General features: G+C 48.9%; 3 protein-coding genes and 1 long non-coding RNA gene across 5 annotated transcripts; 2 read left to right on the top strand and 2 right to left on the bottom strand.

Annotated features, from left to right (window-relative positions):
* Positions 1–6,400: 6,400 nt before the first annotated feature.
* LOC120706344 (germin-like protein 5-1) lies at positions 6,401–8,581 on the top strand. Of its 2 annotated transcripts, none has more exons than XM_039990959.1 (2): positions 6,401–6,738; positions 7,742–8,581. In XM_039990959.1, the coding sequence occupies exons 1-2, from the start codon at positions 6,603–6,605 to the stop codon at positions 8,284–8,286; spliced, it is 681 nt and encodes a 226-aa protein (XP_039846893.1). In that variant the 5' UTR covers positions 6,401–6,602; the 3' UTR covers positions 8,287–8,581. The 2 variants fall into 2 exon arrangements, with proteins under 2 accessions (XP_039846893.1, XP_039846894.1); XM_039990960.1 differs by having other exon boundaries at positions 6,436–6,738; positions 7,745–8,581.
* Positions 8,582–14,957: 6,376 nt separating this feature from the next.
* Positions 14,958–15,948, top strand: LOC120710515 (expansin-A9-like). The gene is made up of 2 exons (XM_039996183.1): positions 14,958–15,090; positions 15,201–15,948. The coding sequence occupies exons 1-2, from the start codon at positions 14,958–14,960 to the stop codon at positions 15,815–15,817; spliced, it is 750 nt and encodes a 249-aa protein (XP_039852117.1). The 3' UTR covers positions 15,818–15,948.
* A 1,974-nt stretch (positions 15,949–17,922) lies between these two features.
* LOC120709689 lies at positions 17,923–18,450 on the bottom strand. Its single transcript, XM_039995359.1, has 3 exons — positions 18,389–18,450; positions 18,086–18,307; positions 17,923–18,015 (listed from the first exon to the last, which is right to left on the bottom strand). The coding sequence occupies exons 1-3, from the start codon at positions 18,410–18,412 to the stop codon at positions 17,923–17,925; spliced, it is 339 nt and encodes a 112-aa protein (XP_039851293.1). The 5' UTR covers positions 18,413–18,450.
* Positions 18,451–23,740: 5,290 nt separating this feature from the next.
* Positions 23,741–25,687, bottom strand: LOC120706343. Its single transcript, XR_005688259.1, has 2 exons — positions 25,164–25,687; positions 23,741–24,079 (listed from the first exon to the last, which is right to left on the bottom strand). It is a non-coding gene; the product is annotated as an uncharacterized LOC120706343 (long non-coding RNA).
* Positions 25,688–27,393: the final 1,706 nt, after the last annotated feature.

Genomic DNA, 27,393 nt, shown 5'->3' with positions numbered 1-27,393 from the left:
GTGCGTTTGGTCTTTGGTTGCAGGTACACGGGCGTCAAGTGTCGACGGAAAGCTGCCGTGGAGGTGCTGTGGCGGATGGACCGTGCGGTGGACGGCGGTGAAGGGCAGCCGGGACCGGAGCTCGTGCCGGGTGGCAGCTGTGACGTCCACTCCTGGATCGAGGGCGTAAGCGGCAACGGAAGACGGGTTTCTTGGTTTGCGCCACAAAACCAAGGAGGCAGACGGCAGTTGAAGACGCCAAGTCGTGGAGGCACGGGCGTCGGTCTCGGGACTGACGGAGACGACGGGCGTCGACGGCGTCTAGGGCCTCGCTGCGGGCGAGGAGGTGACGGGCGTCGAGCGGCGTGTTGGGCCGTCAGAAGGCTGAGGCGGCAACGGCGTCCAGGGCCACGGCGTGGAGGCAGGAATCTTCCCGTGCGTGGAGTTTTGTAGGTTTTCACAAAACCGGCCAACTCACCGGGTTTCGCGGACCCTCCAAAACCGCGGACCGGATATTCATCTACGTGGCGGCATCGCGGAGAAGACTTTGATTCGAAGAAAGAACCTCGGCCGTCGGATGAGTCCATGTATCTTTTCCGGTCTTGCCCCTACGGGCCTTCTAGGTTATTTTCAGCTCTAGGGGTAGTTTAGTCTTTTGGGTTGAGAGTTGTTGGGGTTAAATACCCCCTCTCCCTCTCCTCTCGGGTGTGCGAGAAGAAACAGCCGCCCTCCTCTCCCTGAGCCTGGCACCCCTCTCCTCCCTGTCCCTCTCCCCTCCTCTCTAGAGTTAGGGATTTTAGCCATGGATTTGTGAAGACTTTGTACGTGAATTGATAGGGAAAGGAGGCCCTTCCCTCCTTGTGCCCTCCGGGGTTTTGAATCCACTTCGATTTCGTTCATCTTGAGCCTTGTTTGTTTGAAATTCGATTTTCCTTTGTCGATTCATGAGCACGAGTTGATTGGTTCTTGATGATTTCGTGACTCTTCAAAGTGACTCTAATACATCTAGCCTAGTGCCACAACTCCTGGAATCACGAGTCCACTCGAATCGAAGTTCATGGCGCTCTAGAGAAAACCCCCGTTCTTGCTCGTAATTCTTCGATTCCTCCCAAGCTATGGAGTGATTTATCGATTCCTTCCGTGGACATGTTCACAAGTCCATTGTGATCATGGCTGCAAAATTTGAGCTCCTTTGAACTTGTTTTGATCTTCCTATCATCGAAGATTCCAAAGGTCGCAGGCTGAAAAAGGGTTTCTGGACTCTGTCCTTCCTAGCACCGGATTGTAACATCCCAAAAATTTACCAAATCAAATCACGCGCTAAAATATTTCTTTTCAAAACTTTTTCATCGTTGAGCCCAATTAACCCTAATCACCTCCCAGAGTTTCCGCCGCCTTGATGTCCGATTTCAATCGTTCCCCCATCTTTTTCCGCCGCCCGTACCCTCCCTCTCATCCCGCGCCGCCCGGCTGCCTGTCGGCCACGCGCGACCACTCGCCGCGATCGGCACCGGCACATCTCTCCCTTTCTCTCTTTCTTTCTCTCTCTCCCTTCCATTTCTTTTCCTTTTCCCCTTTTCTTTTCTTTTTTTCTCTTTCCCTCCTCCTCCCTTCTCCTCTCTCCCTCCTCTGCCCCGCTCCCGCACGGGCGCCGCTCGGCCCGCGTTCACAATCGGCCCGCGCCGTCCGGCCCCTGGCTCTCCAAGCCCCGCCGCCCCTCACGCGCACCCGCACGCGTAGCCCGGCCCGTCTCCCCTTCCCCTCTCCCGTGTGCTGCAGAGCGGCCAACTCGCCGCGCCGCCTCTGGCCGCCCGTGCGCACGCGCGCGCGCACGCACACGGTGCTCGGTGCGCCGAGCCGCGACGCCACGCTGCGGCCGCTCGCCCACGTGCTCCATGCGCGCCCGCACGCGCGCGCCACACGACGCGCGCCCCCGCCGTACCGCTCACCGCTGCTCCCGGCCCCGCCCACGTGCGCCGCCCCTGTGCACGCCCACGCGCGACACTGCTCGCCGCGCCGCCCACTGTCAACCACTGTTGTCGCTCGTGTCCCATCACCCCTGCGCCGCCTCGCCGCCCGTGCACCGCTCCGCGACACGCGAACGCGGCCGAATGCCATTAAAGGCTCGCCGCGCCGCTCGCCGGCCGCAACAACCGCCTCGCCCTCTCCACCGCCTCGCCACGCCTATAAATAGGCACTTCGCGCATCTCCGCTCCTCCACGAACCCGCCCAGCCCCGCACGCCTCCTTCCTGACCTTGCAGCACCGCCACCCAGAGCCGCCGCGGCCATTGCCGCCCGCCGCCGTGGGCCGACCCCCTCGCTCCACCCCAGCCCGAGCCAAGGTGGGGAATCAAACCCCCTCACTCTCCTCTCCCTTTTCCCCTCCTCCCCGGCCGCTCCCGCACCCTGGGCTGCCGGCGCCAGGAGCGCCGCCCCCTCCCCTGCCCTCCTCTGTTCCTGGCGAGAGGAGGAAGAAAGGGGGCGATTTTGCCCCCAGCCCCCTCCTTTTCTGCCCATTTAGTAAAGAGTCCCCCCTTCTTTAATCATTTTGCAAAGAAAACCCTCTCTTTTAATTTATTAGAAAATTAGTCCCTCCACCCTATAAAATAATTCCAGAAAGGCCCCTACCCCTTTCCAGAGTAGTCCAAATATTTCCAAAAATTATAATCTAGCCCCTGCCTTCTTGAGAATAATTACAAATAGGTCCCTGACCCCTTGTTCAACCCATAAACCTCGTTGTAACCTATCATTTCATGCGCCAAACAATCTCCGATCGACCTGAGACTTTACCACACATTTCTAACATAGTTTTTGCCATGCCATTAGAAAATCTCCCAAAAATATTATTCTTATCCCCATATCTTAAATCGTTTCCAATTCGAGCTCATTTAATTTTATGTTTATGCTTGCTTATGCTGTTTGTCGGTTGTGTGTTTCCGCCGCATATGACGAAGTAGAACCGATTCCAGGAGAGAAACCAGAGGAGCCGGGAGATTAGGAGATCGCCGCCGCCGCCGCGTACGTAAGCGAAGGCAAGTCTCATCGATCCTTTACGTTGACCATGATTGATCCTAAGTGAGGTTAAATAAAACTTGGTAGACATAGGGATGACATGAGATGAAACACTTAGAGAATGAGAGAAACCACTGAATGAAGCCATGTTGCATGTTGATTTACTGCCAGACCTGCATGTTATCAGATCTTGTTAAATGATGAAACGGGGTTGGTAATGAGGTCAGGGCAGTATGGGATGTGTTGGTGCATGCGCTACCGTGGTGGTAGACTTGCGACCGAGCTCTGTCGTGGTGACATCTCGGGTTTGGTTGGTCATGGTTGTTGGCTGCCCTGATGAATCTTAAGGACCGTGTGTTATGGTGCCATCTCACCTAACCTACTTTCAGTACGACCACATGAGTTTGTATGGGCAAACCTTAGTCTAATCCCACTGGCTAACCTGGTAGTCGTTCGGGGTGGATATATTTTGGGGTGATACCTGGATTGGTCAAGACCCCGAGGGTTTGTGGGCGACTAGTCGGGGTTGAGCCACGGCTGGGTGTCGGCAATGACGGAGCCGTCTCCGGACGGTGAAGTGCGTGTGGGTAAAGCGTACAACCTCTGCAGAGTGTATAATCCATTCGAATAGTCCGTGTCCTCGGTTTGGACAGGTTACGGTGTGAACATCTCAACTAGTTGAGCCACGTAGCCCCTGAGATGGATGACTGTTTGGGTTATCTTTAATACTACATTTGTTATTTATTCTGGTTAATTAATGGACATTTGCGTATTAATCTATAACTCCCTCCCCGTAAGGGTGAGGTGGGACTTGCTGAGTACTTTCGTACTCAACCCTTGTTGATTATTTTTTCAGAGGATCCTGACTTTGTGCCTGAAGATTACGAGTAACTCATGTCCGCACCCAAGCTGATCGAGTGGAGCCATGATGGACGAAGGGCTAGTCTTGCATGTCGTTATGCTACTCGTTATCCTGTGGATATTTGCGGTAGCTTTGTGTTGTCACTTTACTCCTCGTGTACGGGTTGAATAAAGCTCTGTATGACTTTGGACTCCACTTGATGTAACATGTATTGTATCGGAGACTTGCTTCGGTTATTAATACATGGTTTAGCCTCGATCTTTGGGGTCGGGGCGCTTCACGGATGAACCGACGCTTTGAAGTTGTCCGCGTCAGATCAACCGGTGTGTAGGATCTTGGTACTTTAGGGTTTTGTTGTTGAGCCGTTGCACCGACGAGTTCTTTTTGTCCCTCATCGGTTTAACCGGTGAGTGGTTCTGTGTTTTGTGCTACTTTGCGCGTCGGTTAAACCGACAATGTGCTCCCTATGCGCGTCGGTTTAACCGGTGACCACTAAGTCGTTTTGCAGTCCCTCTGGACAACTGCACCGGCGATTGGATTTGAATTTATCGGATCATCCGGTGTTGAAATGTCGGTTGATGCGACGCTTCTTAAGTCTCTGCATCGGTTCAACCGGTGCTAGATTTTTACTGCTGCAGGCTCTGCGCATCGGTTAAACCGACGAGGTGCCCCTTTTGCACGTCGGTTCAACCGTTGCGGATACCGTGCATTGTTTCAGCTGCTTCTTCTCGTTGTTTGCTTCCGCGCTACTTCTCGTTTGTCCTAGGGTTGTTTTATATTAGTGTAGCTCCTCTATAGCTACTCTACACTTCACCTAGAATTCTAGGATTGGGTGTGTACTTGGAGTATTAAGCCGAGCTTCAGATTGTGATAAAATTTTTATCGGCTCCCATTCACCCCCTCTGATCGCCTTTTCAGTCTCTCACCTTAGTCCTCAATGCTCTTCAGCATTTTCTAGTAGGAGCGTAAAGCTTCGCTGTGCCCAGCCATAAAGCAGAGTAGCAGACCAGTGACGAGTGACTTCCCAACTGCTCTATGGGCAGTCCTCCAACTACTGAAGTGAAGTGGAAACTAGAGGACGGCTGTGTACGTGGCAGCGTCAGGACATGCATGCATAGTTATGAGCTGATGATCCATCTAGCTGCACTGTACTAGTATCCAATTCTTATACCTGCAGTCAAACAGAGATTGCTTCGAGATCCTCACTGCATTTTTTTTCTGAAGAAAAAGAAGACTGTGTTTAGTTCACATGAAAAAACACTGTAGCATACTGTAACATTTTTCGTTTGTTTGTGCTGAATATTGTCCTATCATGATCTAAATAGTCTCGAAAGATTCGTCTCGCAACGTACATCAAAACTATGCAATTAGTTTTTTTATTTACCTACATTTAATACTCCATGCATAAATTACTTGCTATATTTAATGTTTCGATGTGATTTCGATGTGATGGAAAATTTGGAGAAGTTTGGAGATCCAAACACACCCAAGGTGTAATGTCAGAACAGGACAGTCCAGCCAGCACCCTCTCCTTAGCTTTGTGAGCACGGGTGCTTGCACGCCAGTTAAGAATCTAAGACAGAGAGGTTGTGTTTAGTTGTAAAAAGAATGCGAAAAGTGTTTGCGAAAAATATTGTAGCACTTTTTGTTTGTATGCGGTAAATATTGTCTTACCATAGGCTTACTAGGTTCAAAAAATTCGTCTTGCAATATACATCAAAACTATATAATTAGTTTTTTTATTTACCTACATTTAGTACTCCATGCATGGGTCATTTGCTATATTTAATGTTTCAATGTGATTTCGATGTGATGGAAAATTTGAAAAAATTGAAGGAGTTGGGGGAACTAAACACACCCAGAAAACCGGTCCTTTCCTTTCAACATGACCCCACAGCCGCCTATTCTGAATTCCCGATGCCTGACGTTTACAGTTGCCGTAAATCAATCGATGGAACAGCACGCGGCGTGATCACGCACACCTGCTCGATTAGCTGCTACTCAGTCTCCACTTGCTTGAGGGTTTTGGGATTGAATTTCTGAAAAAAAATCCGTCCCAACCTAATTGGGCGAATTTCGATCAATTTCGATTGGTTTTCGGATATATTCCTGGAAATATTCGAATTCTGAAGCATTGAATTCGTTTCGGACTCTTCCGACATGGGTGAATTTCGGTCAATTCGGACTGAATCCTAGAACCCTTTGCATCGCGTACAGGCCTCAAAAGTTTAGTGTTTTTTTCTCTTTTGTCTTGTCGATCACATGTATGAGTTCTTCGAGAATGACTTAAAATTTAACTATACTTACACAAATTTTTTTAATAAGAGGACTGGTCAAATTTGATTAAAAAAAGTCAAATAATCTGTACAGTAATTTGGAATGGAGTGAGCAGTAGTTACGGTGGTGAGTCCACGAGCGACCCGATCTGCGTGCCCGGGGGGCCCTGGTGACGAGCCACCAACCGCCTGAGCCGCACACACCACCTCACCTCACCTCCATGTCGCTTTGCTTGAGCTGAAAGCACTTGCGACGCGGGCACACGCAGCTCGCATTGACGCCGGCCGGGCCGGGGCTCCGCATCCAGCTAAATCTTTTTCTTTCCTCCCCGGCTCGCTCCCCGAGTCCCCAGCACCGGCGCTATAAGTAGCGGGCTCCGCGCTCTGCCTGCCCAACCCAGCAGCATCCGGCCAGCCGGCGACCACCGTCCGCCTGTGAGCGAGCGAGCGAGCGGCGGCGCACGACCGTACAATGGCCCGGGCTTCCTCTCCCCGGTTTCTTGGAGCGGCGGTCGCGGTGGCGCTTGTAGTCCTTGCCGCCGCGCCGCCGGCGCTCGCCGGCGACCCGGACTACCTCCAGGACCTCTGCGTCGCCGACCTCAACTCCGGTAAGCTCCAGAGGCCTGACCATCACCCTGCAGCTACATCTTTGCGCTAAGCCAAAGATTTTGCAGGATTGTTCGCGTAGCTGTTCAGTGTGCCGCGACCATATATATATCTCCCGTCTAGATCTTCAGGGACAGAGCCACAGAAGGCATGAGAGCAACTCCATTATTGTTTCCCCTTGCTTCGTCGTGTAGAATCAAAATCCATCCAAAAGAAAAATCAAATATATAGCCACATGCTACCGATACGGACCCCGTGTCGTCGACATGAAGTTCGTAGCATGCTGAAATGGATTGATTTTGTTTTGTCAGAGCCCAAAACAGAAGCCGGATTTTGCTGAATTTTGCTGAATTCGCGGTGATGCTTTGGCGTAGGATAGAATCCAAGTTTTGGTGGTGGTTAGCGCGAGAAAATTCAGCACCAACGGTCCAGGGAGGGTACAGACTACAGAGTAATGGATTGATTCTCAGTTCCAATATCGTTTTCTGAACTAGTAAAGGAGCATAAAGCTCCCATTTCAAGAAAAAAAAAGAACATAAAGCTCCAATGCTGTTTTTAAGAGATTCGCCGCTTTTGTGGCGACACCTTCTTTTTTGAAAACACCTTTCAGTTAAAAAATTCATGATCTTTCAAGTGGACTGATTCGCGACCTGCAGATCATTTTTTTTACTAGACTAGATGTTACTCACAACCCTACACGAGCAAACTGGTTCTTGCATACGGCCACACAACTAGCAGATCCATGTTTCCACGTGCCGCCATCCACTGAACCTGTGTGGCCGCCTCCGCCAGATCGTCGTCCTCCGGGTGTCTTCTACCACTGAACACTCAATGGCGATGGCCGATGGCATGGCATGGCATGGGACCTCCACACACACCATGTGCCCATTTCTGCCGCTGCTGCTCCCCCGGCCGGCATCCTGCACACTGAATGCGATGCGACCACAACCTCCACGGCGAGGCCCTGACGACACGCCGGCGTTTGCGTTTGCATTTGTGGTGCAGAAGTGAAGGTGAACGGGTTCCCGTGCAAGGCGAACGCCACCGCCGACGACTTCTTCTCCGGCGTGCTGGCCAAGCCGGGCGCCACCAACGCCAGCTCCGTGGGCTCCGTGGTCACGGGCGCCAACGTCGAGAAGGTGCCGGGGCTCAACACCCTGGGCGTCTCGCTCGCCCGCATCGACTACGCCCCCGGCGGGCTCAACCCGCCGCACACGCACCCGCGCGCCACCGAGCTCGTCTTCGTCCTCTACGGCACCCTCGACGTGGGCTTCCTCACCACCGCCAACAAGCTCGTCGCCAAGACCATCGCCCAGGGCGACGTCTTCGCCTTCCCGCGGGGGCTCGTGCACTTCCAGAGGAACGCCGGCGACGAGCCCGCCGCCGTCATCTCGGCCTTCAACAGCCAGCTCCCCGGCACGCAGTCCATCGCCATGACGCTCTTCGGGGCCTCGCCCGAGGTGCCCGACGAGGTGCTCGCCAAGGCGTTCCAGATCGGCGCCGAGGAGGTGGACAAGATCAAGGCCAAGTTCGCGCCCAAGAAGAGCTGAGGATCGGACCCGGCCAGGAGAAATAAGTTTTGGTCTGTCCATCAGTCGTTGATGATGATGATATTGGTAGGCATTGGTTGGTTGGATTATTCTGCTGTTTCTTCGTTTGCTTGTGATACGATCGTCGGTTAAGTGTGACCTGCAGAATGAGTTGGTAGGGATTCTCTCTTGTAATAAGCTGCAGGCCTGATGGAGAACATTGTGTTCATCTTATATTATAAGCCCAATCATTTGTAAACCATTTCATATTACTATTATGCCTATTTAAGTCAAAATTCTACGTTTTCCTGTCAAACATGTACAGATCCACTAGGTGTAATGAAAAAGGAAAAGTTCACTTTACACCCTCGAACTATCACAAAAGTCCAATTTTTAATCTTCAACTATAAAATCGGATAATGAGGACCATCCAACTGTCAAAACTAATCAGATAAGTTTGGCCCTTAGGGTAGTTTCAAAGGTGGTTTTGTATTCTTTTAAAAAAATAAAATATTTACTTAGATCATCTAAAAAACAAAACTGATTCCTTTTAAAGCAGAAAAATATGAAATGGGTACCAATTTTTTGCCTGAAAGTTTAGCCTAGCTATTATTGATCTATTTAAATCTTATTTATTAAAAAATAATAGATATAACTATGAGCAAATAAATACTACAAATATGGGAAAAGATTGACCCAAATAACTATGAGTAGAGTGCCAATAGATAAGTTATATTTTTTGAAAATAATTTCATATTTTTCAGTAAATTTTTAAAATTAATTTAAATATTTTTAATTTTCACAAAATGAAAAGCCAACCTTTGAAACCACCCAAGGCCCAAACCTGGTCGGTTTTGATAGTTGGATGTTCTCTGTTATTCTGTTTTGTAGTTGAAGGTTAAAAATCGGACTTAAGGGATAATTCAAGGGAGTAAACTGGATTTTTCCTAATAAAAATATATAAATATATGAAAAACTCGAGTTTTTTCAAAAACAAAATAAATAACACAATCAGTATTTCACCTAGCAACACATAAGCATTCAAAAATGCGCAAGAAAATCATCGTCACACATTTCGATCTTGCTAGTTTTCAAAAATCCGACGAATGTTCCGGACAAATATAAACATGCATATATATGGTTAATCCCATCCAAAACAGCTAGATGCTTAAACCCTAACAAAAACTTTTAACAATCTAATTAATATAACCTTCCACAAAAGATCCTAGTAGCTCGACAAGCTTTCTTAGTCAAGTTTATGATAAGCTAAATCCACAGCGACCCTGCATCTGGATGAAACACGAATTAATGTAGCCATACCATGTAGCTATTTCTTCTGAAACCCTCCTTGAAAGCAGGTGCTGGTGCTGCTACTGCTACTACCAGGCAGCACTGCGAAGTCGATCCTCTCCTTGAGCGCAGCAGCAGCATCCATAGGCCCGGGATCGTTGCTCAGCCCGCTCACAGTCACAGGCCAAACGCCGGCGGGCAAGTGGTGCTCATGCTGGTAGCTGCCACCAGCGTAGGCGGCAGCAAAGCTTTTCCCACCGCCGGCACCATAGCCGCCGTCGACGTACACACCACCTCCGGTGGCATCAAAACCTGGCATAAAATCATCATAGAACCCGTGGGGCAAGTTCGTGGCGAAAGGTGGCGGGAAGTCCACGGTGCCGGTGCCAGACATACCCATGTCAAGTGGTGCCATTAGCGGCGGCGGCGGCGCCGGCATCTGAAAGGTGAAGCCCGGCAGCGGCATCTGATGGTAGGCATAGGCAAGGCACGGCGGCTGGAGGGGGATGACCGGCGGTGACAGCAAGTCAAGAGGAGGGCAGTAGTACTGATGCGTTACCATGGAGCCGGCGGCGTAGTCCGCCGGCACGGTGAACGCGAGGTCGAAGGAGCTGTAGTCCGGCAGCGGCGGCGTGGGTGCGGCGGCGCCGACCAACGCGGTCGCCGCCGGCGGCACGTCGCCGCCGTCCTCCTCGACGTGGCCGCCGAGCGCGACGATCCGCTGCTGCGTCTTCCGCAGCGTCTCGTCCAGCGCGGCGAGCAGGGCGCCGAGGTCGGCGGGGGAGAGGTCGGCGAGGCGGCAGTCCTCGAGGCCGAGCGCGTCCGGGCCGCACTGCTCGATCTTGAGGAGCTTCTGCTGCTGCTTCGCGAGCTCCTCCTGGTAGTACGCGGCGGCGGTGAAGCTGTGCCGGATCTTGTCCGCGGGCGTGTCGCGGTACCTCCTGATGAGCCCCAGCACGTCCTCGCGGTCGCCCGGCCACGTCGTGACCGCGCCGCCGTCGTGCCCGGCGCCGCCGGCGGGCTTCGGGTCGAAGCAGACGAGGAGGGCCTCGACGCCGCAGAGGGTGGCGAGCTGCGACGTCTTCTGGACGAGGCCGTCGCGCCGGTTCTTGTAGGCCGCCCGGCGCTTCTTGGGGTTCTCGATCAGCTGCATTCCGAGCTTCCCTCGAGGCATCGTCGTCCTTCTCCTTCCCTACCAAGAATAATGAATTGTTGGAGGACACAAATAAAGCAAGTCAATTTCATTGCGTGCATGCGTGGCCGCGGTAGACGATAGATATATAGAAAGGCGAATGGGTGGTGTAATTTTGGAACTGCGTATCTTCCTGATATGTTTTGATTTTCAAGTCTCGCGAACTTACCTTCTCTGCAGGCAAATACATATATATAGAAACTGTGTTTTTTAGTCAAGAATTTTTGTTTCTCTGTAAACAACATACTTATACATAGCAAGTACGATCCAAAAATTGAAATAGCATGGCCAGAGCCGTTGGAGATGGTTCTACTTTATTTGGTTTTTCAGGTAAAATACTTTCTTCTTACATACCGGAAGCTGTCCGGGTCTTTCAAAAAAAAAAACAAAAACAAAAATGAGCAAATTAACATCCCTGCTTGTAGACTAAGATGCAGGAGAATGTGCATGATGTGTATTCTAATTTCTAGCACAACACAACTGCCGACGGTGAGCGGCCGGCTGCAGAGCGATTGACCATGCGTGTACGTGCTCCTGCAAGGTCGAAGCAGCTCGGTGCAGTCTTGAACGACCACGCGGCCCAGTTTGACGACGGAAGACGGCGGCGGCTCAGTTCGATCCTCCGGGCGATCGAAGCCAAGTCGCCGGAGCTGCAGGAGACGCGACGACCTGCCGGGGACGACGAGGGCAGTCACGCGCGGGCAGCAGGATTCATTTGATTGGAAGCATGCATGCTGACGGGGAGTTGATTGGATTTGGAGAGTCAGATTTGATTGGATGGTTGCAGACGGGAAGTTGATTGGATCTGGAAATCAATTATACATGCTCTTGTATCTATGAGTAGCTAAAATTCCGATTTAACTATTACGTAAAACAAAATAACTAGCCAAAAAGTGATGAAATCCAACGATTTCTCTAAATCCAACCACGAGCATACCTCTCTTCCTCCTCTACCTCCTTCCTTGTCTCCCTCGCACGCTCACTAAAAGCCGCCTCCTATGCTCGCCGGCGTCGGCCGGCGATGCCAACCACCAGCCCGCTGAAGCGCCCCTCCGCCGGCGGCCGCCTGCGCCGTCTCCTCGCCTCCCTCCGCCCGCCGGCCTGCGCGGGGCCGCTCCCCGTCCAGACTGGCTCCGCGACCCCACGACACATCGGAACGCCAAGAAACACTCTGATCTTGCCGGCCGAGTTGTTCTTGCACGGCCTCCAGATCGAGAAAGCAACCAAGGGTGTGTGGTGTGCTGCTCGCGATGAAGATGCTCTCCAACGCGGCGTTCGACTAGCTTGTCAGCCGTTACATCTCGTTCCTCTTCTCCAAGCTCGACAAGGAGACGACGGCGGCGACCGCGCGGGAGGACCTGCAGCGGCCCACCTGCTACTGCGAGCTCTCAGTGGCTCAGGCCGCGGCGGTGTCGGCACCGGCACGCCCCAAAGGCGCGGGCTTTAGCATCCGGCCGGAGCTCGCGCGGCCGCGGCCTCGTTTCGCGTCCTGAGGCGAGGTCACGGGCCGAGGCGCCCAGACTGAGCTGCGCCGCGTCCGACACGGGGAGTGAGGTCTCCTTCCTCTGGGCCGCCGGCACGAACGACCTCGCCGTCGACGAATCGGACTCCACCAACCCGAGCAAGAGGAAGGAGAAGAGGAGTTCGCGCCGGCGGATCCAGAGCTGCGAGGAAAGCTGCGGGTCGCGGGGTGGGGCCAGGCCATGCGGGCGGGATACAAGAGCCGATGGGCTCGGTATCTTTGCCCTGCGGCATCCTCTGGATACAAAATAACGATAGAAGATGACGTACATAAAGTATCTATTGGATGAGAGTTTTTTTTGTCTCCTTTTCTTTTTTTAGCCAACTTATCTAAAGATACAAGAACTCTTGAAAATGTTCTTAGAGCATAAATAATAGCAGCGCCCGCTGCTGCGGGGCTAGGAGGCAGGCCGTGATGGTGGTGGGCCTTGCTAACGCAGCCAATAGCAGTGAACACAAATTCTCTTTGCCGGCTTCAGCAGGCGCATGGTGAGAAGCCCGCCTCCTTCTCTCTCTTCGTCCACGTAGATTCTTATGCGCCACCCATAGTAATTGCTCTTAGTACTCTGTATCTGCATACATTGGGGGAGTGGTGCCTCAATTAATATAAATAGTCTATCAACCCGTGTTCCCGCACGGGCTAGTTAGAGATATCTAACAATTATCTATCTTACGCTCTCTTTAACCAATTAAATATTCTAACCCAGTAGTGCAAAGATAAATGTTTATCACACCTCCATATATGTTTGATACTCCCTCCGTTCCAAATTATAAGTCATTCCAAGAATCTTGGAGAGTCAAAGTTTTTCAATTTTGACTAAATTTATATAACAAGATAATAACATTTATGATACCAATTAAGTATCATGAGATTCTTTGTTAGCTATATTTTCATAGTATACCTATTTGATATCATAAATCTTTGTGTTTCTCTCTATAATTTTGGTCAAACTTTGAGATGGTTTGACCCTCCAAGATTCTTGGAATGACTTATAATTTAGAACGGAGGGAGTATGTGTTTAATTGAATGCTTTGTTTGAGTTATGTGAACAACATCAAAATTGGTATTCTTATATCTTCTTTTGTACATGAATATATGGTGACAAACACCTTAAGGTTAGTATATATGTTTATATAAATAATAACATAAATAATATATTAATAATAATAGAAATAGTAATTTAGAATTTTATATTGATGCGCTTTAAAATTTTATTATAGTAACATAATTTTGTTTCAGATTTGGGGTTGATTTTAACTTTTATTATGTTATCATTGGATAATATATATGAAAATTTAGGGGTTATTTGATATTTTTTTAATGACATAAGTGGGTAATTTACATAAAGATTAGGAGGTTACTTTAGATTATTTTTTATAATGGCAGAGATGAGTAATTTAGATACATATTTCGGGGGTTACTTTAGTCTATTTTCATAATTGCAAAGGTGGGTAATTTATTACAAAAGATAACAGATCCAATGTCTATTATGATTAGAGTTGGTGAATTGATGGCCGGATGTTTCTGATTTTTATGAGAATTTGTAAGATTTCTCTATTTTTTTAGACTGTCCACCTAGGATTCTATGTGGCTTCATCTAAAGGCTTCAAAAGGAGCCTCCAATTAGTAATAGTAAGACTAGCCTGAACTGAAGCATAAAGGATCACGATTAACGAAAGGCAAATCCATATCCCCAGCAAATGATCGAGGTCAAATTAAACTGGATTTACCAATGAGCTGGGAATACATATATACTTGTACAATGTTGAAGTGAAAGTATGAACAATGGCAAGAAACGAAGAATCATTGGCAAAACAAAAGACGAATCAATTACGCAAACATCAAATCCTACCATGTTCAGATTCAGATACTTTCTTGATCTCACTTAGGCCTTGTTTGGCTCCAGGACTTTTTTCAGAAGTCCCTATCACATCAAAAGGAATCTTATTATTTTATAGTATTAAATAAAATTTGTTTATAAATGTTTTTTGACAGCTGAGTGCTTTTTCGCGAGACGAATCTAATGAGCCTAATTAATTCATAATTTGCTACAGTGATGCTACAGTAACCATTCGCTAATCATAGATTAAGATACCTCATTAGATTCGTCTCGCAGTTTAGCCCCAGGGTTCTGCAATTAGTTTTATAATTAATATTTATTTAATACTTCTAAATACTAAAAAGTCCCTAGGACTTTTTTGAAGTCCCTGTTTCTAAACACCCCCTTAGAGCCATTCATTCGGCCACCCGAAAACGACGGGGGCACGAGACAGAATTCTACTTCAAAGTAAGCACACGAGATGAAACTCTCCCTTCCAAGGAAGAACAACCACCTGGTGTCAAACGAACCATATATAATTCAGGCACGGGGTTTATCAAATCACTAAGATTCCTTGGCTGAATTAATTATTCATTGCCTGTCTTCCAGGATACCAGCAGCACGTATACTAACTAGTGCATCAGCCTGATCCGTGACCCCATGATTGACCAGATCAGAAACAGGGAGGCCACATGCAGCGTGCATGATCACCTCGTCGTCAGCCAACCGTTCGCTTGCCGCCGGCAGTTGCAGGCTTATATATAAGCAGTGGTAGCAGAGAAGGCCCGTGCAGTCGCAACAGATTGCAACTTTGCAATCGCGATCTTGTATTCTTGTCAGGCAGGCAGTGTCTTGCTGAGTGAGAGACGATGGAGAAGGCGACGACCCTGCTCCTGCTGCTGAGCTTGTGCGCCGCCCGGCTCGACGGCGCCGCGGCGCAGCCGTCCTGGACGCCGGCCAACGAGACGTTCTACGGCGGCAGCGACGCGTCCGGCACCATGGGTAAGACACGCATCCACTGGCAAGTGGCAACCATGCATTTTCGTTTCGAACAAAGCTGTGACCCACGCGCTCGCGGCATCGACGTGCGCGTCGTCCTCGTTACTACGCAGGCGGGTCGTGCGGGTACGGCGACCTGTACAGCGCCGGGTACGGGGCGCAGACGACGGCGCTCTACGGCGACGGCGCCTCCTGCGGCGCGTGCTTCCTGGTCGCCTGCGACGCGTCGCGGACGGAGTACTGCCAGCCGGGGTCGCCGCCGCCGTCGGTGATCGTGACGGCGACCAACTTCTGCCCGCCCAACTATGGCGACCCCAGTGGGTGGTGCAACTCGCCGCGGCGGCATTTCGACATGTCGCAGCCGGCGTGGGAGGCCATCGGCGTGTACCGGGCCGGCGTGGTCCCGGTGAACTACAGGAGGGTCCCCTGCCGGCGCTCCGGCGGGGTCAGGTTCGGCATCAGCGGGCACGACTACTTCGAGCTCGTGCTGGTCAGCAACGTCGGCGGCGCCGGCGCGGTGGCCGCGGCGTGGATCAAGGGGTCCGCCACGGACTGGCTGCCGATGAGCCGCAACTGGGGGGCCAACTGGCAGAGCGGCGCCTACGTCACGGGGCAGAGCCTGTCGTTCAAGGTGGAGACAGACGACGGCAGGTCCGTCGTGGCGGACGATGTGGCGCCGGCGGACTGGCAGTTCGGCTGCACCTACCAGGCCTCGGTCAACTTCTACTAGGGAATACAGTGGCGGAGCTAGCCTAGAAATTTAGGTGGGGCATACTATAAATACAATTTTTTAATGACATCGTATAGATATACATGAATATTTACTCTGTAATAAATCTAAATATTAAATCACTATAAGCACATTTTTTAATGACATTGCATAAGACATACATGAATATCTACTATGTAATAAATCAAAAGATTGATTTAAGAGGGTAGAGGATAGCAGAAAATACCACCTTAATATAATCCATTAATTCAATCAATATCAACTTGTAAATTTGAAGAACAAATGAGTTAGTGTAATATATGATTATATGTGACTATGTGTAATAAATCTAAGAGGATATATCTCATTAGAGAATAGAAAAAAAATACTAGTGTAATATATTATATATAATTATATATTACATTGATTTGAAAATAACACTCAAAAATAAGGAAACAGGAGTGAACCAGCCGGAGGAAAGCGAGGGAACTAAGCAAGCACGAGGAAATGAGCCTGGTGTGGGGAAAATAGGGGGAAAAAATAGTACAAAACAGTCGCGGAAAGGATTCGAACTTGCCACCTACTCCTCAGGATAAGCACCTCTTACCACCAGACCATGCGCAGTTTTGTGTTTTAATTGATAACTATTGACTACTTGTTCTGGAGTTAGCTGGGGCAGCTGCCCCACCCTGCGTGATGGGTAGCTCCGCCTCTGAGGGAATAGTAGTAGTAGGCTCTGCTATGGCATTTGCGAACTACTTGGGCCAGATCCATGATTCCAAAAGAGGCCTGAAAGTCTTGATTCAGTGGGCCGTGTTAAGAAACAGTCCATGAGTTGGGTTTGGGGGAAAATCATTAAAAATAGTGCATATCATCATCTTTGCAAAAAGTACATGCGAGCGTGGCAGTGTACCAAGTACATAAAAGAAGAAAAGACAAAGGAATAAGTATTTAATAATCTTTTCAGGTGACAGAAGTTCCACGCTCCCTAGTTTGCTGGGGTTGATCTGACTTGATCTTCTGGTATCGTATTTAGAAAGCACTCTGTTAATTGCCCCTAAAAGTCTAGCTTGCAGGAGTACCTCTAATTCTGTTTATGTGGTTGTCGTCTTTGGCCTTCTCCTCCATTCTACATGCACGTGTGGTGGTGGTGGTGTGGATGGCCTCGGTGTCATCCATAAACCGGTCATAGCGCCCCATCGGTCTTGAACGGCGTCATAGTAGTTTGTCGGGTGGATAGTCGGGATCGATGAGGGCAGCTGCTTGTAGATGGATGAAGTAATTCCGCACGAAAAATCCCGTGCGCAGAAAGCTTCATAATCTTGTAGTAGCGAGAGGCGGCCATACGCACTACCGGACTTCCAAACTTTGCCGAGTGTCAGATACACTCGGCAAAGGATATATTACACTCGGCAAAGTCTTTGCCGAGTGTAACACTCGGCAAACGACACTCGGCAAAGATTCTCACGGCAAAGTTTACTTTGCCGAGTGTGGGAATACGGGCACTCGGCAAAGGTTTTGCCAAGTGCTCTGATACTCGGCAAAGAAGCCACGTGGCGCCACCCTGGTCCCGCGGTTTGCCGAGTGTCTAACGGCAGACAAGTGTCCGACTCGGACACTCGGCAAAGTCCCCGCGCCAGGGTACCTCCACGTGTCTGGTTTGCCGAGTGTCAAGGCAGTGGCACTCGGCAAACGTTCAAATCTTTGCCGAGTGCCAGTACTTTAGGACTCGGCAAAGTGACTGCGCTGCTGACCTGTGCAAGCTCCTTTGCCGAGTGTTTTGGCTTAAACACTCGGCAAAGTGGTGAATTTTTCTTTTTTTGTTACGTTTTTCTCTATTTTTCCATACAAATACAACAGAAATATATGTGATTGCAGAGGTCATTACAGCCAGTTATAGTCCATCACATATGATTGACAATGACGAGAATGGCATCGATAAAAATAACACAGTCCATCACATATATCACAAGTCCAATACATAACACGAGTCCGATACATAACACAAGTCCATCACATAGAATATAGTCCACATATGTCACAAGTCCGATACATAATACTAGTCCATAAAATAGAATATAGTCCGATACGTATAATAAGTCCAATACACTAGTACTACAAGGCACTCACTGCTCAGGTCTGTGGGGCCAAGTTGGCCACTGGGCGGGCGGCGAGTTCTGGTCCAGAGGAGGGTTGTTCGATGCGTTCCACGACTGATTCTGCAAATAGGAACATATAAATTGAAGCATAACAAAAATATAATAATATCTACAAACAAATCATACTCACTGGAGTGTCAGAAGGTCCTGCAGGAAAGTAAGGCTGAGCTGGAAAGACGAAGGGAGGAGGCGGCGTCGCATAGTTCATCGACGCGCCAAGTCCTTGCATCCAGGTGACCATGCTTTGCAACATAACCGACTGCTCCTCACTCAGCTTCCGCTCCTGCTCCAGCTTGGCCTCGATCTCCAGTCGGCACCTCCTCTCCTCCTCAAACTTTGCCTCCATCTCGGCCTACAAGATTTAAACCTCCATGTTACAATACGAAGCAAAGTTTCATTTTAATAATAGAATGACAACTAAATCTAAACTAACCTGTCTCTGGTGCACGCTGGCCATTGAAGTCTCAGGCCGTGGGCGAATGGGCGGGGTCGAGTCAGTAGCGTCCGGGCAGGCCATGTAGTGGTCCCACGTGTATGCCGGCTCCAGCACCCCGGCATGCATCACGAGCCCGGGGAAGAGCAGCCGGCACAAAAGACCCAAGATACCATTGGGCTTCCGTTTGTGCTCACCAAGCTGCACAAAAAACCACCCCCTCCAAGAGTGTTTAAGGTAAAATTTTAGTTAGTATTGCAATTTTAAATATATGTAATGCATAATAAATAAGTACTAACATACTTAGGCTCTAGTGGCCGAATCATCGGGCGTCTCGCTAGAGGTATCGGACGTCGCGGGAGTTGCGATGGTCCACGCAACCACACCACCCGCTCATCTCCTGCCGCCCCCTCCTCGACCTCCTCCTCGGCCCCCTCCACGTGCTCCTCCTCCTCCTCGCTCCCCTGGTCCTCCACCCTCTCCTCCTCCTCCTCGGCCTCTACAGGAGAAGGGGTCCTCTCCCTCCTCCCACTCCTCACCTTACCTCCTCCACCACTCCTACTACCTCCTCCTCCTCCACCCCTCCCTCTCCGTCTCCCTTTCGCTCCCCCTCCTCCACCACCTTTGCGAACACTACGGCTCCCGGACCCCTCGGGTGCGTCGGACCCACTACCGCCTCCTCCACCACTGCCTTTGTACAAGGAGCTCAGCCAAGTCATCTTGTGACCGCCTGGCATCTTTGTTTAGTTACCTGAAATCAAAAGGAGTGAACTAATTAGTCAGGATAAACAATACTTGCAAATAAATGAAAATAAAGAAAATATAACTAGAAATTAACATAATATATATTAAATATTGCGAGTCCTACATGTTTTAGAAGTAGTCATCATAATCGGGATTAGCTGGATCGTAATCCTCATAATCACTATCAGCTATGTCAACATAACCAGCAGAATCCGAAGGAGGAATGTCGTCTTCACTGTCTCTGCCTAAACGTAGTCGCTCTAGTAATTGTAAGTCCTGAATATTTTGAACCTCATCTCCACCTTCCTCGTCAACTTCCCTTTCATTGTCGACTTCCATTCCAATCTCGTCGGATAAGTCTATCTCGAAACTCCCTTGTAGCCCCTCTTCTTGAAAAAACTCTCTATCATTGTTGTAATCTTCGTTGTTTGGGAGAGGTAGTTTGCCGTGTGGCGATACTTTATACACAATATCCCAACCCCGAAGACGGTGGTCGGTTTGGCACGGGTATGAGAGATAATAAACTTGTATGGCTTGTTGAGCCACAATGTACACATCTTCGCCAAGTAACGTTGAATCCTGTCGAATTTCGACTAGGCCAACACTAGGGGTATGTCTTGTTAATGTTGGATCAAACCAATGGCATTTGAAAATAACTGGAGTGAGCGGTACAGAACCATGAAACTTGAGTTCGTATATTTTTTCAACTCTTCCATAATACTCGACTCCGTCTTGACCTGGCGTAAAAACGCCGGTATTAGTGGATCTTCGATTGGGTCGACTCTGCTCGTATGTCATTGTGTGGAAGCGATATCCGTTCACGTCATAAACGTTAAATGACTTGACCCTGTAGCTAAAACCATCGGCAACCTGTCTCAACTCGGCACTCATGGACGAATCAGTTTGGCCCTGCAAGCGTATGCAGGATAGTTTGTCATATAGTTCGAGGACAACGAAATGGAATAGAACTATGAATTCAAGACTACCTTCTGTTGAAACCAATAAATGAAATCGGGTTGTGAATTTCCCGCGCCATTTTTAAGAAGACTCTCCATTTCCATCGGGATTGGAGCCCTTGAGCGACGCCAAAATAGTCGTTGAAATTCCCTATATCAAAAATGACAAAGGGGGTTGGATGCTAAGAAGTGGAACCTTGTGAAACGGAAACTCGTGAATTGGGCACAATGTTGAGTACTTACACAATATACGGCTCCACCTCGGAAAGGTTGGTCAACACGTATAGCATGATACGGCGTCACTCTTCATGGTTCAAGGTCTTGTACCTCGCATCACTTGCACTTCCAAGTTGTCCTCGGAAGATGCTGAGACTCGATTCATTATCGCCAGCATTGTAACGAGGGGGTGGATTATGCACGCTGGGAAGATTGTCACCATAGTATGTGGTTGTGAAGTTTAACACCTCCTCCAAAATATATGACTCGGCAATAGAAGCTTCAATTTTACATTTATTTTTGCATTTCGTTCGAAGGACCTTCTGACATCTCTCAATTGGATAGCACCAACGGTACTGCACAGGCCCCCCATCCGTGCCTCATACAGAAGATGTAGAAGCAAATGCTGCATCGGATTGAAGAAGGCGGGTGGAAAGATCTTCTCCAGCTTACATAGCAACACAGGGGCCACTTTTTCCATGTCCGAAATAACGACCCGAGATAACTCCTTAGCACACAGCTGGCGGAAGAAATTGCTCAACTCTGCCAACACTCGCCATATATTATCAGGGAGATAGCCTCGAACCATCACAGGAAGAAGCCGCTCAATCCATATGTGGTAGTCATGACTCTTCAGCCCGTTGATTCGCATCGTAGCCAAATTAACTCCCCTCCTCAGATTCGCTGTATACCCATATGGAAATTGTAACTTTTGGATCCACTCTAGTGCTTCCTTTTTTTGGGGCCTCGTTAGGACGAAATCCGCCGGAGTCTTCCTCCATTGTCTCCCTGGTCTCGGAATCTTCATTTCGTATCTTGGTCTATCGCACAAGGTTGCTAGATCCACTCGAGCCTTGACGTTGTCCTTCGTCTTATCAGGAATGTCCATGACAGTTCCAAAAAGAGCCTCGCCCCAATTCTTTTCAGTGTGCATGGCATCAATATTGTGTGGAAGGAGGAGATCATTAATATAGGGAAGCCTCCACAAGCCAGAGACCTGAGTCCAAGAATGTTTTTCGCCATATCCCACAAAACCACCTACATCATTGACCTGGAGAGCATCTATCTGAGCATGAAGCACGGCACCCGTCTGCATCTGCGGTGCAGATTCTGTAACTACGACACCTTTCGTGAAGTTCTGTAACTACGACAGCTTTCTCATGATGAATCTCATCAAAATGAGTCCATGACTCACCGTCGGAGGGATGCACCATCTTATCTGGGTTGTATCGAACACCTTTTTTGTGTCATGTCATCTGTTACAACTATATTGTTGATTCAACAACCTCATGGATATGATGGTCATTGGTCAATTACGAGTGAAGTAGCTGTTATAACCATATTGTTGATATCTCAATGTAATTTACTAATGTCATGGATACAATATGGCACTGCACCTGTTTTGCATTTGCATTTGGTCACCGCAATTTTGCATTGTAATTGTTTCTACTGTCAACTACTACACTTGAAAAGTTATTTATTTGTGGGGAGTGTTCAGGCGCAGGTCATGCAAGAGCAAAGCAGCTAGTCAAGTGAAACAAAAGGTTTCTACATCACATGCTGCGAAGAGAAAGGACCAGTGCAACGGTTTCTACATCACATTGCAGTACATTATCTCACTAAAATAAACATAGCATATATATTTGAAGATCTCTAATTTGACAACACTAATGCAAAATCCTAGCATTATCTCATTCTACTTACCTTGTTCCTCAGCGGCAGTGGCTGCGGCGGAGGGTGCCAGCGGCGGAGTGTCCGGCAGTGGCAGCGGAGTGTGTCGTCGCGGCGCTGCAGAGCCGAGCTCACGCGGCTGCCATGACGGGCTGGGTTTGCCGAGCTCACGCGGCAAGGTGCCGCGGCGTGGAGGCGCCGGGCGGGCGGGGGCAGGCGTCGAGGTGCCGCGGCGTGGAGGCGCCGGGCGGGCGGGGCAGAGCCGATCTCACGAGGCGGCGTCTCTCCGGCGTGGAGGTGCTGGGCCCGCGGTGGCACGACGTCGGAGCGGCGTGGAGGTGGCGCGGGCGGGGTCGGCGTCGAGGCGGCGTCAATCCGGCCTGGAGGTGGTGTGCCGGCCGCGGGACGTGGCGCGGGCAGGGCCGGCGTGGACGCGGCGGGGCGGGGCGGCGCCGCAGCGGGCCGACGCCGCTCTGGCGGGGTGGCGCGGCGGGGCGGTGGCGTGGAGCTGGCGGGGCGGCTCTGCGACGCGGCGGCGAGGAGGTGGAGTGACTGTCAGCGTTGTGTGTGTGTGTTGTGTGTCCGTGTGTGCGTTGTGCGGCTAAGTGTGGGGGGGGGGGGGCGGCGTATGCCGAGTGCCAGATCTGGCACTCGGCATATGCGGGGTTTGCCGAGTGCCAGTGATGCGGCACTCGCCATACTGAGGGTTTGCCGAGTTTCACAGATGTGGCACTCGGCAAACATTTTTTTGTTTTCTGATTTAAATTCTTGTACTTTCGATTCAAAATTTGAAATCACGAATTTCTTTGAATATAATTCGAAATTTAATTATCAAATGTACTCAACAAATCTTATTTCATGTGTCCATAAAAAATATTCCATTATTTCAATCACTAATAACTAAATGTCAAATTATAGGAACTAATTCTCTACATTTGCCAAAAAAAATTGAAAAAATATTTACCTAATCTGAAAAATAACCAAAATTTAACACGAACCAGTTCATGATGTCTATTGTCTATACAAAAAATTTCACATGCTTCAACGAAGAAAATTACATTATTTCATGCACTATTAGTTTAAATTCAAGTTACATCACTATAAATACTATAGATGGAAAAAAATCTCGAAATTATCAAATGGATTCAGAAAATTACCAAAATTTAACATTACACAATCCATCATGTCTATTAGCTATAAAAAAATTATGAAGTGAAACCCCAATTCGAACGTCACTCTGAATCATAATCTCAAAGAATACTTCTCAGTTCTATGAAACTTCTTCGGAGATACTTCGTTTCGTAAGAGATATATGTGACAACTTTTGCAAAACCTTCTCAGTTTTTTTCTATAGACTCCCTGTATGTTATCATGATATCATAACAAATTTTATGGATTTTTGACTACTTTTGATTTTTGTAGAATTTAAAATCTATTCGTCAACATCTCATTACTAGTGGATTGCGCGCGCGTTGCGCGCGCATCTTTTCTTTGTAATATTAGAGACAACTATCGTTGTAGTAGAAAATGTTCCCAAGCATAGGATAATGTAAAAATGGTATATATCTTTTATAAGATCCGACGGGGGAAATGGAAACAGTAAGGTCGGAGTTAAAAGTTTTTGGAGGTAATTATTATTGTTTTCTCGGAGTTAAAGTTCATTCGCGCATATGCACAACTGTTTACAAATAGTCAAAAGTAAAATAGTTATTAAAAATGATTTTATATGGATCTACTTGTTTTTTTAAATAAAGGATCTACTTGGTTTTAGATACAAATTCAAACTGGTTCTTGCATGTTTTCGATAGATTATAATAGAAGAATGATGTATGTTGATATATTAATCACACACACAAATAAAAACAAATACATAAGTGAATAATTTTGTATGGAGGATTTATTTCTGTAGAACTTATATCTTCATGGAGCTGATATTTTCTAATGTGAAACCAATTATATCCTCCTTGCTCTGTAATTCTGAACAGGAGCTTCTTATAACTGACCGACTGCTTGGCAAAGGCATCATACAATCTGACACCTTTCTGGAAGAGAGGAGCCGCATCCTTGTCAACATTCTATGCAGTCTAACTGCCTCTGACAAAATCTTGGAAACAATATGCATTATCAAATATAGTATTAAATATATTTCAAGGCAGCTTTGACACAAAGTTAGAGAAAAATATATGCTATGAACAAACAGCGTTATGCAAATACAAAGGAGACCATATATGTCTGAGAGGGTGCTGATTGACAACATCTATACATATCTTTTTAAAAAACAGCGTTAAACATCTATACTACTTTGATGACAATTTCCTTTTGTTTCGAGGCAAACCTTGATGCATTAAGGGGAGATCAAAGTCGCACCAAATCCACACATCCACTGTTTATGATTTTTTTAGCACTAACATATTTCTATTAACTTAATCAGAGTGTATTCAGGAATAAACGCCCTAGAAAAAATGGGTGCAAACAGGGAGAACAATAATGGACAAAATTGATATAGAAATTAATATTACTAAAGCAAAAGGTAATAATAAACATTTATTTCTGTAATCTTATTTTATTTCCTTGCTATCTTGACTAATAAAACTCTGACAGGAAGCCGACATCTACATTGTTAATAGGAAGTGTTTTGTCATATAGGATGCAATACTGAATTGGCTTCCTCTAAGATAATACACAAGGTAAGTGTAGATATGTAATTTTGTACAGTGAATGAGTGCATATATATTTGGAACAGTGGCGGAGGGCAGCCAAAAAATTAGGTATGGCGGGATAGATAAACGCTAAGAAATTGAGAGAGAAACGCTATAAATATGACTTTGTTTAGATTGAAAACAAGTTCGTATCCATTGAATTATTTTGGCCAAGGTATGGCAGCTGCCACTCCTTGCCACATGGGGTCCTCCGCCACTGATTTGGAATGAACTTTTGCTTTTGATAAATGAGAGCTGTAGAACTGGAATATGGATGGAAAGAATACTTCATAAACCAAGGAAAGAAAGAAATATTGAAATTTTCATGTATAGAAGGAACAGTTCATAAACCAAGGGAAGAAAGGAAAAGCAAAGGTACACTATATGCTATAAGAATATATTACATATAATGTTTGTAGAAGGAAAACAATTTGGCAGATAATATATATGGAGGTAAATTGCAAAAACACTAAAGGTATTTTCACTCACTTGCAGACATGACTTCTGTTGAATTAGCACCAGATAAGATGGTTCGAGAAAAAAGACACCAGATAAGATGCAGTCAAGCTATTGGAAGCATAGAAAGAGCTTCAATTCTACCCTGTTCCTGCAATCAAATTTTGTGAAGAGTGCAGATATTGTTTTCAGTGTTTAGTTGAGAAACTAAAAGTTAAAATCCAAAAGGGAACATATTTACAAAATGGGAAGACACTTGTGATAATAGAGCATCTCACCAACTAATATTTAATAAGCTTCTGAAAAATTAATAAGCTTCTGAAAAAATAGCATCCAAACTTGGAATAAAAAGCAAAACTATTAAATTCAAAATATAGAGGGACATCAGGCTTCAAAGCCAGGTTAATTCAGTAGACATATGAAATAAGCAAAGTGATAGTTCCAAATCTCAATCTGACCAAAGGTAAATAAATAAACAAATACAACCATTGCAACCATATAATGGATATTTATTGAAGTATATAAAGTAACATGCTATATGATATGAAAGGTCGATGGAGCACATTATCTTTAAGCAGAGATTGTCATTACTCTCTACAATCATATATATTGAGTAATCACTAGAATATCATCTAATAATGGTTGAACCAACCCTGCAAAAAAGAGCAAGTTAATATTGCACATGAAAGAGCACACCAATATATGCACAGCTAAAGAGGCAATAGATCGAACACCTTTCCTACGCCATGGTTGCTGTCCTAGCAGATGTCCAATCTATGCAAAAATAGGCACCTGCAGCATTGCCGTGGCTGCGTTTTACTACTGCACGGCAACACGTAGCTGCACCAGAGGAGAGTCCATGACGACGGCTGGGAGGGGAGGCACGACGGGGAGAATAGAGTTGGGAGGAGCGACGCACTAAGAAATCCGGCGAAGAGGAGGGTTGCAGGAAGGGTGAGGCGGTGCTCTGGATAGCGCCAGAGTCTTGGGAGCGAGGCGGACGTGGGAGGCAGAAGGGCGATGTGCGCACAGTGAAGGGAGGGGCGGCAAAAAAATTTACCCTTTGTCCACGAGGCGGTCCGAGCATCGTGAAGGAGCCGAGAGCCGTAGCGGCGTTCTTGCCTGAACCCGCGCATAGTGGGCGCCATCGCTGCACCAGGACGCGGCCAAGCATCGAATCGCTGCGGCCCCGCGCGGCTCCTCGGCGGCCGACGCCGAGGAGAAAACCTCTGCCCGCGCGTACCCCTAGGCGTCGCGCCGCCGTGGACAACTCCAGGCCTTCTGCTTGCCGGCGGCTGCAGGCCGACCGTGCGCTGCATCTCCTATCGGCGCTCTCGCCGCGGCCGCCGTGCGCCGTATCTCCGAGCGCCGTTTTGCGCCGCGGCCTCCGTGCAACGACCGATTGCCCCGCTCCGCCTCGCACCGAGAGCCGCGTCAAGGCAGCGGGAAGTTCACCGCGCCTCGCGCAGCAGATCAGGGCTCTGGGCGGCGGCGGGGATGGAGGGACCAGCTCACGGCGCCTCGGATGGAGGGTCGGCCAGCGGTGGTGCGGCTGCCGGGGTTGTCCCGTGGCTCGTCAAGGTGTGGAGGGCAGGGACGGCAGGCTGAGGTGGCCGGTGGAAGCGGCGGGGCTACCGGCAGCGAGCCGCGCGGAAGGCGGTGTGGGGAGGGCGTGGGCTGCGGCGGTGCGGGGAAGGGGGTGGGCGGCGGCAGTGGGAGGTCTGGGGAAGGGATGAGAGGGGAAGGGGCTGTCGAGTCCGCACGGAGGGAGGAGGCCGCCCGCACGCCTGGACCCGCGCGGATCCAGCCGGCGGGGTGCCGCCGCGCCATGGCCGCCGGCCTGGGCAGGATCTCGTCGGGGGGCGGGGCCCCTGCTCCACTGTGCCTCCGCGAGGCCCGCCGCCGGCCTGTGATCGAGCGAGGGAGGGGGAGAATGGGCGCCGGTGATGGGAGGGTTGGAGGAGCGCCGGTGATGGGAGGGTTGGAGGAGCGCCGGCGAGGGAGGGGTGGAGGAGCACCAGCGCAGGGCGCGAGGTGGGCGGCGGTCCCCCAGGCCGCCGCGGCCGCCCCGCCGTGGTCGCGCCGCGGCCGCTCCGGGCCGTGCGCGCGCCGCCGTGGCCATGGCCCTCGCGCGCCGCAAACAGGAGAGTCTGACGTGCTCGAGTGGGGCCCCCGCGCCTCGATCCGTTCCTCGCCAGCCAAGCGCTGCTCGGAGGCCGCCCCTGCTTGCCAGCGCGGGAGAGGAGGGCCGCGGCCGCCGGGT

This window comes from Panicum virgatum, chromosome 5K, assembly GCF_016808335.1.
Source record: "Panicum virgatum strain AP13 chromosome 5K, P.virgatum_v5, whole genome shotgun sequence".
Classification (NCBI taxonomy): Eukaryota; Viridiplantae; Streptophyta; class Magnoliopsida; order Poales; family Poaceae; genus Panicum; species Panicum virgatum.
This window is presented reverse-complemented; position numbering and strand designations above follow the sequence as displayed.

Coding starts and splice junctions, on each gene's coding strand:
- LOC120706344 (XM_039990959.1), top strand. CDS start 6,603: ATGGCCCGGGCTTCCTCTCCCCGGTTTCTTGGAGCGGCGGTCGCGGTG. Junction 6,739..7,741: donor CGTCGCCGACCTCAACTCCG/GTAAGCTCCAGA, acceptor TTTGTGGTGCAG/AAGTGAAGGTGAACGGGTTC.
- LOC120710515 (XM_039996183.1), top strand. CDS start 14,958: ATGGAGAAGGCGACGACCCTGCTCCTGCTGCTGAGCTTGTGCGCCGCC. Junction 15,091..15,200: donor CGACGCGTCCGGCACCATGG/GTAAGACACGCA, acceptor GTTACTACGCAG/GCGGGTCGTGCGGGTACGGC.
- LOC120709689 (XM_039995359.1), bottom strand. CDS start 18,412: ATGGCCAGCGTGCACCAGAGACAG. Junction 18,308..18,388: donor CCAGCGTGCACCAGAGACAG/GTTAGTTTAGAT, acceptor TAAATCTTGTAG/GCCGAGATGGAGGCAAAGTT. Junction 18,016..18,085: donor CAGGACCTTCTGACACTCCA/GTGAGTATGATT, acceptor TCCTATTTGCAG/AATCAGTCGTGGAACGCATC.